The sequence below is a fragment of the Rattus rattus genome, chromosome 5, assembly GCF_011064425.1.
Source record: "Rattus rattus isolate New Zealand chromosome 5, Rrattus_CSIRO_v1, whole genome shotgun sequence".
NCBI classification, from domain to species: Eukaryota; Metazoa; Chordata; class Mammalia; order Rodentia; family Muridae; genus Rattus; species Rattus rattus.
Window position 1 is genome coordinate 7991938 of NC_046158.1, and position 12816 is coordinate 8004753.

Consider the following 12816-nt stretch of genomic DNA (forward strand, 5'->3'; position numbering starts at 1 on the left):
ATTAAGAAGCAACTCTCCCATGAAGTTGTCTCCTCAGTTCTGAGACAACACTGTACTTGGAGACCACAAACGACCTTTGATAGAGCTTTGACCCAAGGGTGCTAAAGTCACTTGATGGAGGAGCAGTGTCAGAGCGCCGGAGTATACTCTACCGAAATTCAACCGAGCTCCTTTCTGACTGCCGAGGCTGACTGTCCAGTGACATGAATGTCTGCCTCAGCACTCCTGCAGAACCTAACTGGTCCTGACGCCGACACCGGGACCAAATGAACGCCAGCAGGAGCAGTCTCAGGAGAAGGAAACAGAGCAGCCGCACACACCATGGGTCCTGACGTGGTAGGAGACAGCCTGGCTGCCCCCATCTTTCCCCTCGCTCCTGCTTGGCAGCACTCACATCTCATGCTTTTACTATGTGATGGCCGATCTTACCAACTTACAGGACACATAATCACTACGGAAACAAAGCTCTGGGCCTGGCCACCATGTCCCCTCCTGACTGTGACAGTGAGAGCCATCCTCACACTCCCATTACCATACACCCTTAAACTGTGAATCAATAAACTTTTCTTTGTTTCAGTTTTTTTTGTCAGTTTTGTCCCAGATAGGAGATCAGTAACTGACATTTAGGTAGCCTGGACCCCTGCAAAGCAGCCCCACTTGGGCGCATGCCTGAGGCAGGCTTCCCATGCCTGGACACTGTTGTGTGGCTGGGCCTGGATGCTCTGCAGAACACGGGGCCGGGCAGTGCAGTCTGTGTCTCTCAGTGCCCTGGCCACATACCTTGGTGGTGTCAGGATGCTTGCTCTGCAGCTGCTCCAGGTACAGCTCATTGACCTCCCCGAGCACCAGGAGCTGCCTATTCAAGAACTCCATCTGCTGCTGCACTGACTCACTATTGGAGAGCTGCCAGGCGGAAGTGAGAAAGTGCAAGGTCAGCATGGCAGAACTAGCAATGGACAGTGACAGTAACTACTGAGGAGCACAGTGCACTGCAGGGCAGAGCAGACCATTCCCCTGAGTCCATGGCTAATAGAGAGGAAGGCACCAAGGGCAGCAGAAACACACCTGCGTTGTTCTCTGCACAGAAGCAACATGGATGCATTTCAACATAGCCAGTCCGAGAACACTGGAGCGGGGCAGCTATGTGAAGCCCCAGTGAACTAACCTGTTTCTGAATATATGACACAGGTCTCACTGAAAGCCTATGGAGAGTCACAGCTCAAGAGCCTTAACAGATTTCAAAAGCAGGGTAGGAAAGAGTCCCATGGGCGTGCCTGGCCTCAGCTCAGTAGGTACTTTTGTTGTGAGGACCATCTACACTGGAGAGTGTGCTGCACTTGGACGTCAGTATCCACGGGCCCTTCCTACTCACTGTCTCCAGATGGTGCCAATGTGTTTGGGTAGAATCGCTCACTGCTGGATCACCAACACAAACGTACAAGTAATGCAGCTGCCTGGATGGTGGGGCTCTGCTCTTACCTTCTGAGAGACCTGGCTGAGCAGCAGCTCGGTGTGGCACACCTTGCTGTTGGCCTTCTTCAGCTCCACTCGAAGCTCCGCGATCATGCTTCTGCAGTCCTCCAGCTTCGTCTGCCAAACACCAGCGGCCGAGCGGTTACCAGAGCACAGCGGACACAGCCACGGGAGAGCTGTGGGTGCTCTGCTCCTCGACTGCTCTGCCCATCAGTATCAGACTTTCCAATTTTAAAGGAGAGCGTCAGAGTCTCTTACTACTTAAAATGAGGGAGGGAGCAAGGGAGCGCGGGCACATTCCCAAAGACCTGATCCCTACAGTTCCAAAACTGCATGTCCTAGACCATGCGACAACACAGAAAGTGGCCCAGACTTTTCACTCTTCTGAGGGGACTACAGCAACATCTGTGGGACATCGAGGGAACTACTGATTCAGTGGTAGAGACAGGTGTGGATAACATCACTTCCTGGTATTATCTTTGTGCTAAAAAAGCAATATGAGAAAACAGAGCGAAGGAGGAAATGAAGGCATCACTGTCTACTGATTCTGAAGCCAAAGCACTGTGCTGACACCAGGGTCACCTGACAACCATGGCCATTTAAAAGTGAAGGCTTAAGTATTTTTAATGTAGGTGTGTTGTTTCTCAACAGCCACTATGCCAAGAGGACTCAACCCCACTGAGCATTCAGATCTGCTTAGAGCAGCGGTGCTCAGTGTGTGGTCCTGATCTCTGTCGGGTGATCAGGGGAAACCCAATCATAAACTTGTTTTCACTGCTATTCCACAGCTGTAATTTTCGACTGAGTGGTATGTCTATTCCAAAGGCCATAAAATGTGTGCTTCCCCTGTGGCGGCGACCACAGGCTGAGAAGCACTGGCTTTAGGACCACTAAGTTGCTTCTTTTGGCTTCAGGGTGCTGGGGACCCCAAGGGAACACTGAACGGAGAGAGCTGGGGACCTCTGCCCTCAGTTAGATCCACCCCACAAGCAAGACACTTGCCACTTCAGAGCGAAGAATTCAGAGTGAGGTAAGAAGACACGGCTGACACCATGCCTTCTGCCACCCGCCGGGTATAGCAACCAGTACCTGTAACTCCTGACTCTGGTTGTAGAATTCTTCTCGGTCATGCTGCAGCTGTCTGATTTGGCTATGCAGCTGGGTCACCATGGTGTCACGTTGTTGCTGAAGCTGACTGTATCGGGCTTGTTCTTTCTGCAGACTCACCTTCCACATCTGGATGTCCTTCTCTTGTAACTTCAACTGATCTTTCTAGCAAAGGCAGAAACACTACTATTTTAGCTGTTACCCAACATGGGCAGTGACACTCAAGCTTAACACATGTCACCAACATTGACAGCCACACACTGCTCTGAATGCTGATCATACACTTAATGGGTCTGGTGCCTCTCTACTGTCAATTTTTTTTTTCTAAACTCACATCAGCACATGGAACCTTTTTCAAGGAACTTCTGATACTTGCTGAAGTCCTAGATGCCTACTGAGGAGGACCTTGAATACACAGTGTGTGTCCTCTGAAATGCTGGGCCCTGACTCAGTGTGCCAGCTAGAGCAAATGCTCACTGGTATGCGTTAACACCACAGGCTACACACAGAATGCCACTATCTCTTATTATCTACAGAACGTGAGAAGAGCATCAAAGGCTGAACGTGAGACCCCTGCTGTGGTGCGCACCTTAAATCCCAGCGCTTGGGAGGCAGAAGCAGAGGCAGAGGCAGAGGCAGAGGCAGAGGCAGGCAGGTCTAGGTGAGTTTGAGGTCAGCCTGGTCTACACAGTGAGCTCCTGTCCCAGGGCTCTATAGAGAGACCCTGCCTCAAACAACAAACAAACAAACAATCCCCCCCCCCAACAAAAATATCAAAGGCTTAAGGTAAAAACCAACACTCAAAGTCCATATCTGGTTGGCTTTATATCCATGGCATCAAACATCTTCAGTTCTGCGCCATGAAACAAACTCCTTTGGCCCTTTACATGAATGCCACGCAATCACAAAGGCATTTGTTCTTGTGGTTTTTGAGAGTGTGGGAGAATTAGCCATGTACCCCTGTAACTCACAGGCTAAGTGGCCTGCCCTTGGCCACTCAGGGCAGAGCTGGGACCCCCACGACCCCCCCCAACTCTGCAGCTGCTCCCACAGAGCAGTGGATGGGTAGGCTCGCCCTGGCTGCTCACCATCGCTGCGTTGTGCTCCTCCAGGGCCGCGGCTCGGATCACCTTGCGCAGCAGCCTTCTGTTCCTCAGTGCATGCTGCTGCCGCTTAAAGCGTTCATACAGCAGCTGATTGTGCAGTAAGAGCAACTGGTCTCGGAGGGTCCGGATCTCATCTGAGGGGGGAGAGCCTGATTGTAAAGCAGAGGGAAGGTGGCAGATAGGCCTTTTACACATAGTTCCATCAAGGCCCTCCCATGTGCCTCACTTAAGAGACAATTCTCAGGGTCTTGGAAGACAGCTCAGACCACGAAGCGCTGTGCAAGCATTGGGGGCCTGGTTTGACCTCCAAAACCCATATAAAAAGAGACAGCACCCTTGGGGCTTGCTAGCCTGCTACCCTTGCTACATTGGCAAGCTCCAGTCCAGTGAGAGACCCTGTCTCCACGCACGTGTACACACAATTCCAACACTTCCCAATTAGTCTGCTAGTTCCTAGCACCACCATTCCTGGGAAATGGGGAAATCTACTTTCCTTCCCTTTAAAGCACCCACAAGTGGTATGGAGAGAGGCTTCTGAGGCTGGAGCCTGGTCATGGAGATACATCTGACCTCCTTTCTCTCTGCCACTGTCCCTCAGTGCTGGGCTTCCCAGGGAGATTTCCTAGCACATTCCCACCAAGTTGATCTTCTTGAGGGAAACCTGGGGCTCACTTTTTCACTAAACTCCTAAGATCACACCTGCCACTCCCTAAAAACACCAAATGCTGACTGCAAGGCTTGGGGTTCTCTCAGCAAGCAGAGAAGCTGACTGGGAAGGAGCCAGAGGAGGTCCCTTCCTAAGGGCACCCCCAGGACAGAGAAGGGGTGAGTGGGTCTGGATGTGAACCGAAGCAACGTTTACCTCCAAAGTGGGTCCAGTCAACAGACTTGCTGGGCAAGGACAACCTAGGAAAAGATTTCACAGGAAGTTACTGATCATCTGATCCTCAAAATGTGAACCCGGACTTTCTGTTGTTGGTGTGTTCTGAAAAAGTCTCACGCAGCCTAAGCTGGCTCTAAACCTGCTATGCAGTTAAGGATGATGCTGAACTTCTAATCCTCCAGCCTCTACCTCCCAAGTGCTGGGACTGCAGGCATGGTCCATTGTGCCCCATTTTATATGGTTTTGGGGATCAAATGGAGGGCTTTATGAATACAAGGCAAGCACTTGGCTAATTGAGCAACACACTCAGCCAAAACAAATGGACTTTCAACTGGAGAGCTTAGCTCATGTCTCGTGGTCAGAATCTGCAGTGCTTAGGGAAACTTTCAAACTCCAATGACACAGAGCTGAAGGGAGTCTTAGTGGCAGGGAATGGGCGGGCAATTCATTGTATATAACTAGTCCCAGCCCTAGCACTGAGCTCCCAGGCTTGATGGCTGTGCCACAGGATTTCTCCAACCACCCTCTGCAGATAAACACGAAATCCTCCTGCCACCCCTCTCCTTATGGACACAGAGCCACTGTCCTTGGATAAGCTACTGTCAGCCTGTTACGATAAACGTAGTTCATTTACCTGACTCCAATACATCAAATTTCATCTTGTAAGTGGAGGTTTAAATATTACAATTCTTGTCAAATTTCATCTTAGTGTATTATATAGAAAAAAGGTAAAAACTAGCCAGGGATGGTGATACATCCTTGTAATCTCAGCTTTTGGGAGACCACAGTAGGAAGATCATTAGTTCCAGACTGGCCTTGGCTACATAGTGAGACCCTGTCTCAAAACAAAGAAACAAAACTAGCATTTCCCCAGAACCAGTGGCAACTTAGCCAGGCGATTCTTTTCTTTTCTTTCCCTGGAATCCTCTAACAGGTGACAGGGTGTAAAAGAAAAAAAGAAAAACAAAACAAACCACTGAAAACTATTGGCTGAGGATTCAGTGGCTGAAGACTAGGGTACCTCTGTCCTTCAGGAACCCTGGCACTCTGAGGAGCGTCTAACCTCCTGAACATGAGAATGGTGGCAATCTAATCTTTCACCAGTAGCACAAGAGAAAATAAACCACTGTGACCGGAGGACATAATGAAACCGGTGTAACTCAACACTGAGCTATTGTAACGTCAATTTTATGTCTGCTTTCCAGAGAACAAATGTGCAAACAGTCACTGGGGCATCCATAGAGGCCCAGAATGACCTGCACTGAAGACTAATTTACAAATGGGCACCCTCTTCCTCACAGATCATCTCAGACTGTACACATGCAAAAGCAACAGAAAAGGAGGCTTACTAAGAAAACACAAGAGAACAAGCTGCCTTGGGTACGGGTGGACAGAGGTAGCTCTGTCCTCACAATCTTGTGCCATCTAAAACAGTTAAAGCCAACAGCACAGCCTGGCTTACCTGCTCAGTTCCTTGCTGTGTGCCCCTGCTCCCTGCTCTATCAGTCTGTCCAGTACTTCCATTGGGGAGGTAGAGGGCACACAGTCTTCCTCAGGGTTTCCTTTCACTTTCTTCAACAGCTCTTCAGTCTTTTTGCTGACAAAGTGACAGGCAGTCTTTGGCAAGGCCACCTCAAAGAGATGATCATATGGGGGAAGCTGCCCACTTCCAAAGCTCACTCCCCTCTGAGGTGGAATTTTGCAAGGGCTGGGGGTGAGGATACTGGTCTCCAGAGAAGTCTGGCGATCCCTGTCCCCAGCAGGACTGGCATCAGCACTGCCAGAGGGTGGGTCTATGGGAGTAAAGGCTTGCTTTGGTGTGTCAGGCCCATGTTTGTCCAGGGAGGAGTGCAAAGGCTCAGGGTTCACGCTGAAGCCCTGAGTCCCAGAGGCTGCTGAGTGAGTCTTCCGCTGAGAACCAGAGAGACTGTCTCGGTAGAAGGGAGAGTCAAAGCCCCCTCGAGGAGCTACAGGATCCGCCTCTGCAGTGGTGATCTCAGAAAGCTCTTTAGATATCGCAGCTGAAAGGAGGGTGGGGAAACAAGGGAACCCTGTAAACACTCGGCCAGGCAAGTGGGCTTGGGTTTGTGTACTACAGGGATTGTATGCTGGCAATCCTTTTCCTGTACATGCTGGAACCAACATCACCTTTCACCCCAACGCAGAAAAGTCAATCGAGCCTGAGTTATGACTCTAGAGCCCAGGCCTGAGACAGAAGGACACTTCATCACCTTGTAGCCACCCAGGGATGTTACCTTCTTCCTTATCTTTCTCTATACTGTCTTCCTCTGAAGCCAGGTCACCTAGGAAATCTGGTAGATTCCTCAGAGTGACGGAACCTTTGCTTCCAGGTAGATCCTCTGCAGAGAGAGAGACAGACAGACAGCGACAGAGACTCAGGCCATACTGGTTAACCCTGGAAGCACAGTGGCATGATGTGCATACACATCTACAACAGTTCTTCCAGCTGAGCAGAGAAAGTTGGGACCACTACAGAAGATGGAGAACTTACACATCATTTTCAGAGGTTTCAAACCCAACCCCATAAAAAGCACAGTTCTCAGCCATGATGTCTCTGATAATAGATAAAATCACCTTGTTTGACCCGCTCAGAGAAGATGCACTTCAGAGAGTAGCTTGACAACCTTCTAATACTGGTGTTTCATATCCCTGGGAGGCAGCGTCGGTGCTATCTCAGAGAACCCTTCTTCACCTGGCTTAGCTTTTAAACTAGAGTTCAATGCGAAGAGGCAAGCAAGGTCTACCATTCCCCGGGGAGTTTACCTAATCCTCGGTCACTCGGAACATCCTGCTGTCTGGGTAGGTAAGGCCTTGAAGAATCTGCTCTTTCTTCCTGAAATGGAAGCACAGTGAAAACGCTGGGCATATTCTGTGGCACACAGAATTTAAAGGAATTTAAAGGTTAGCTTAGTAAACTGCTGGACTCCAGGATCCCTTTAGAATCTTAAAAAAGATCCTTAGTGATCCCTGTCTCAAGCAGGACTGGCATCAGCACTGCCAGAGGGTGGGTCTATGGGGGTAAGGGCTTGCTTTGGTGTGCCAGGCCCATGCTGAAAACAGCTCAGGGTTAAGAGTACTGACTGGGTTGGGGATTTAGCTCAGTGGTAGAGCGCTTGCCTAGCAAAGCGCAAGGCCTGGGTTCGTCCCCAGCTCCAAAAAAAAAAAAAAAACAAAAAAAACAAAAAAACAAAAACAAAAAAAAACCATTAAAAAAAAAGAGCACTGGCTGTTCTTCCTGAGGACCTAGGTTTGACTCCTAGGACCCACATGACAACTCACAGCCATCTATAACTCCAATCCCCGAGTTACACAAAGTATCTGATGCTTTCCTCTGGCTTCTGTGGGCACCAGGCACACAAATACTCATACACATAAAATAAATACAATATATATATTGTATACTATATATATGTATGTATGTATGTATGTATACATATATATACATATACATATATGCTTCTATTTTATGGCTAAATTTACCAAAAATGTTTCATATAAAATTGAAACATAAATTAAAGAAAACTTATTAACTTAAAAATACAACTATGTCATGTTAATGTGTATAGCATACTTTTATGGAAAAAAATTCATTTTCTAAAACAATACTTAAAATTGCCACATTTTTACACTCTCTTTTAATAATTTTAATTAATGAAAACCAGTTGAATGTGCCTACATTTTACTCTCAATATACTTTAATGTGTTACTTTGGCTGAAATGTTAAGAAAATCAGGGTCTTTACAGATATCTAACAGTAAAATGTATATTACATCTTACGGTTTCTAATCATAGCTCTAGTATGGAACCTGAAAACACACATTCTTCCTACTGTGTATTGATTTGTTTTTTGTGTGGTATGAACAGGGTTCAGAGGTCAGAATTCCACGTTATCACTCTCTGATGCCTTCTGGAGCCTGGGCCTGTCACTTAACCTGGAATTTAGATGGAGCCAGCATCTACCTGAGATGGAGGTACCCCCGACCTCCAACGGCAGGGCTGGGGGTCACAGCCTGCTCAAACACGTGGCTTTGGCATGGGTACTGAAACCTGGCTTGGATCTTCAATGCCTACACAATTAGCACTGATGCAAGCGCAACACTTTTCTTGTTGGCTTGGTTTGGTTGCTTGTTTATTTTGAGACAGGGCTTCTCTGTGTAGCCCTGGCTGTCCTCAAACTCACTCTGTACTTGGACTCAGAGATCCACCTGCCTCTGCCTCCCAAGTGCTGCAGCTAAAGGCTTGTGCCATCATGACAGCCACAGATATAGAGGCACAAGATATTTTAGGGTTTTTTGTTTTGTTTTTTTTTTTGTTTTGTTTTGAAACAGAGTTTCTCTGTATAGTCCTGGCTGTTCTGGAACTCACTCTGTAGTTCAAATAGGCACAAGTTTTTTAATGACCTATTTTTCCTTGCAAGGTTGTATTTTAAAATTGACTTTAGATATTGTCAGCTGTTTACCTTGAAGTGACAGACTTGGTTTATCCTTTAAGAAACTGTCATAGGTAGAAGAAGAAAACATAAGCAAAGTGCATATAAGAATGAAAATGTTATAACGAAATCCATTAGCTTGTACTGAGTTTGAAAACAATCAATTAAAAGGAAAGTTCCTGCCAAATATTCAGGCCAGAATAAACCAGCCAGTTGTCTTTCAGATAAATCAAGTTGTATAGGAGAAAAGCAGCGAGTTTAGCTCCCACTCCAACAGCAACAAGAGGACTCCCCTCATCCTGCAGTGTGCGATAAATCACATTTGAGTTTATTTTGTTCATTTGCTTGTCCTTTTGAGACAAGGTCTCACTGCTTCTAGACTGGCCTTGAATTCATAATCCTCCTGCCTTCACCTCTGGAGCCTGGATTACACAAGTGCCATGATACTAGCTACATTCCCTGTGGGCGTGTACCTAATTTCAAGGTCCAGATTTAATGACACCTCACCATTTCTGCTTTTTCCTGTAGAATCATGCTTCTCATCTCCCCCTTCTATTTCTAAGCTAAAAACCATGTTAGGGAAGACACAATACCTTGAGAGTCTGGTCTGTAACTTGATCTATGCTAAGGGTATCTTACTACTGTCTGAACAGTCAAGGCCATGAGAAGGGCACACCTGAGAAGGCACCCAGCGGTCCACACTGACTTGAAAGCTGGTCTAATCCACTGGATCCTAGGATTGGCAGCTCTATCATGAGAACTGGTGGCATCTACTTTTCCATTATTATGATTCCACTCCATCCATCTGGACCAAGACTGTACCTGGCTTCACAAAGTGAGGTGTGGGTGCACTGGCATCTCAGGCCTGGAGCTCACCTTCCTGGGGGGTGTGGCTGAGGCCTGGGAGGCTGGACCGTGCGCACAGTCGTCTTGGGGACAAGGCGGGGCTGGAGGAGGAGAGGTCGCTGGGGTTCCTGAAGGAGTTCCTTTTCCACCTGCTCAGACACAAGGACAATACATAGAAAGGCTGAGCCAAAAGCAAGGCTGCTGTTTCCTTAACACTGCTGTCACTACAGATACGGTGATCCAGTTAGCTTCTCAGTGTCTGTCTGCTTTCTTACTCATTCTGAGAAGCCCAGAAACTTACACTAAATTTCAAAAACAAGTTTATTACTGCCATATGGCCCCCATAAAACACAGGCCCAAACCAAGCAATCAAGTCCCACCTAAGACCCACATACCAGTGGTAGTACCAAAGGCTTTACTGTATGGATGTGACAAATCAGCCGGGACATTTCCAGGAGACGTAGGAGGAGTGGTCATACCACAGACTGCAGATGGGCTCCAAAGACTAGCCTACAAGTCAGATCAGAAATCAGCAAGGGAGCACTGAGCCCTGTACACACTGAGCCCCGCACAAGGTCTCTAGGCAATGTTTGCTTTAGATGCAGAGTTTCAACTACAAGGAGCATGTTGTGATATCTTTACCACAAGACAAGTTGTATTTCAAGTGTCTGGACTCCAAGGTGCTTCATGGCAACAGTGACTTTGTCTGCTCATATCAAGAGCGCTTAAATGGCCCTCCTGAAACTCACACTGTGTGTGCAATTTCCCCATTACATACGAAATCCTGACCACTGGCCCAGCTTCACCCGGAGGCAGAGGTGGAGAAGGGATGCTGAGTGGCACCGTACTTGCAGCGGCTCAGGTAACGGCCGTGTTGATAGTGAACTCAAACTCTGAGGTAGCTGCCCGGGGGTACTGAACAACATCAGCCGAGAGGTGGAGGAAGGGGTGGAAGTAGCGCCCCCTGAAATGAAAGGGAAGGAGGCAGGGGTGAGTGTAGGGTGCTGGGCCACTCTGATAGCCAACCACGATCCTCTAGACCACATGATAACACTCAATTCTCTATTTAAAACCCTTGGCACTGGGACATCCCTGGGAACAGAGTAACACTTAGGGTTCTTATGGGGTTTTTTGGTTGTGGTGTTTGAGACAGGGTCTCGCTGTATATCCCTGACTGCCTAGAACTGGCACAAGGACCGTGCAGGCTGAACTCTGAGGTCCACTGCCTCTGCCTTCTGAGTGTCAGATTCCATGTGTCCACCACTTCTACCCTTTAAAGGTTCTTTAAGTAGCTTTTGGAAGTTAAAAGTTCAGGTAGGCGTGACTCTACTTATGTACCAGGATAATTTAAAGGGCACACCATGTCTAGCAGTCTGATGTGCAGCCTCCACTCCAGCTAAAGACAGAAAGTGCTGTGCATCCAGATTCTTAGACCATGTCAGTCTAGAGCCTGTGGCACCCGCCCCACTGAAGCTGAGATTCAGTGTCCTGTGACACAGGGTTCGCCTGTAAGGATTGGACCTTGACTGTGTTATGTGCTGTGGACTGGCCTGGGATCTGCTGTTATTAGATAAGACAGCGAGAACAGTTAAGCTTGAAGGATAGAAAACCACTCAAACAAAACGGAGGCAAACTCTGATGCATTTCAGAAGTCCCTAGGTAGTAAAAGATGAAGTTGCAAACACAGGAGACCAAAGCAGCTTTTTACCATAGCTATTCTGTGTGTCCACGTAAGAGCTGGTGGTGACATCAGCTGAACGGTGAGGGAAGCAGGCAGAGAGCTGGTGAGACACAGCATCGCCATCTTCATACGAGGCTTCGGTAGGGTCCAGAGAGATTTTGGCACACTCTATTACAACATCATGAGTTTCTAATGTCTTCCACCTAGAAAAGGGAACATAAGTCAAGAAAAGCATGCATAATCCATCTAAGCACACCAGTTAAATCAAGAGGCCAGCTCAGTGGCAGCCAAAGAATGAGGCACAGCCATGCCAACCCAGGCAGGAGATAGCACTAGGATAAAAACTTGCCATCAGTTAACAAGCCACTTCCCCTAGTTAGCATGATTTCCTCATGTTAACAGAACTAATTTGAGAAAAAACCATCACCAACAGAGACAAAGAATAGCCTCTTAAACTACACAGATGGCTCTCAGGGAACTCTGCTTTGAAACGAAAGAATCAGGAAATGGAAGAGCTGGAAGGCACCAAGGAGCTGGCTGACCTAAGGTCTCCAACCAAAGCCTAGGGGTTCTTCTCGCACATCCCTGGATAAGGAATACTGTGTGACCAACTAAGACTAAAGGTCACGTAAAGCACTGTTAAAGGGTTCCTCCATGTGAGCCTCAGGCCCACCTCCAATTAATCCTACAGAACCACAAGAGACAGTGCTGCACCACAGCATGGCTTTCACAGAAATAAGGGCAGTCATAGGGAGCTGTCCTCCAGCTGGACGGTCAGTACAACATTGTGAGCAACAGACTTCAACAGACCAGTTGCTGCTGTGGGCCTTGGAAATCTTCTTTACTGTGGTCACAGCTGTTGTCAAAACTTAACAAAACTATTGTGTGTAAACCATACACCTCACTGAAGGCAATTTTAAAAATTATGCCTTCCAATACTGAAGGACTCTCACCATCTTTCTGTTTGAGTTTTCTGTCTTAAGTGTTTTGAGACAAGGTCTCACTCTATGGTCCTGGCTCCCCTGAAACTCATTCTGTATCCCAGGCTGTCCCTGAATTTGTGACAAGCCCAAGTGCTTGCTAAGATGCACCTGCCTAGAATATAATCTCTTTTTAAAGGATTTCTTTTTCACTTTCTTTCCGTCTTTCTTTCTTTCTTTCCTTCTTTCTTTCTTTCTTTCTTTCTTTCTTTCTTTCTTTCTTGGCAATGCTACAGCAAGACGTAGAGATTAAAAAGATTTCTTTTTCTCTTTTTTTCTTTCTTTCTTTC

The 12816-nt window shown here is 47.5% G+C and overlaps 1 protein-coding gene across 5 annotated transcripts in view; it reads right to left on the minus strand.

Annotated features, from left to right (window-relative positions):
• Tsc1 (TSC complex subunit 1) overlaps positions 1-12816 on the minus strand; it is a 45575-nt gene that overhangs the window by 4398 nt on the left and 28361 nt on the right. For 4 of the 5 annotated variants that reach the window (XM_032902954.1, XM_032902953.1, XM_032902956.1 and 1 more), the window contains 12 exons: positions 11574-11749; positions 10714-10829; positions 10261-10375; positions 9896-10014; positions 7354-7423; positions 6825-6929; positions 6032-6590; positions 4549-4592; positions 3669-3835; positions 2563-2745; positions 1480-1590; positions 781-903 (listed from right to left, as the gene is read on the minus strand). In XM_032902954.1, the coding sequence (XP_032758845.1) occupies positions 781-903; positions 1480-1590; positions 2563-2745; positions 3669-3835; positions 4549-4592; positions 6032-6590; positions 6825-6929; positions 7354-7423; positions 9896-10014; positions 10261-10375; positions 10714-10829; positions 11574-11749 (1888 nt within the window). The remainder of the gene's footprint in view (positions 1-780; positions 904-1479; positions 1591-2562; positions 2746-3668; positions 3836-4548; positions 4593-6031; positions 6591-6824; positions 6930-7353; positions 7424-9895; positions 10015-10260; positions 10376-10713; positions 10830-11573; positions 11750-12816) is intronic. The other variant, XM_032902957.1, reaches the window with a different exon arrangement.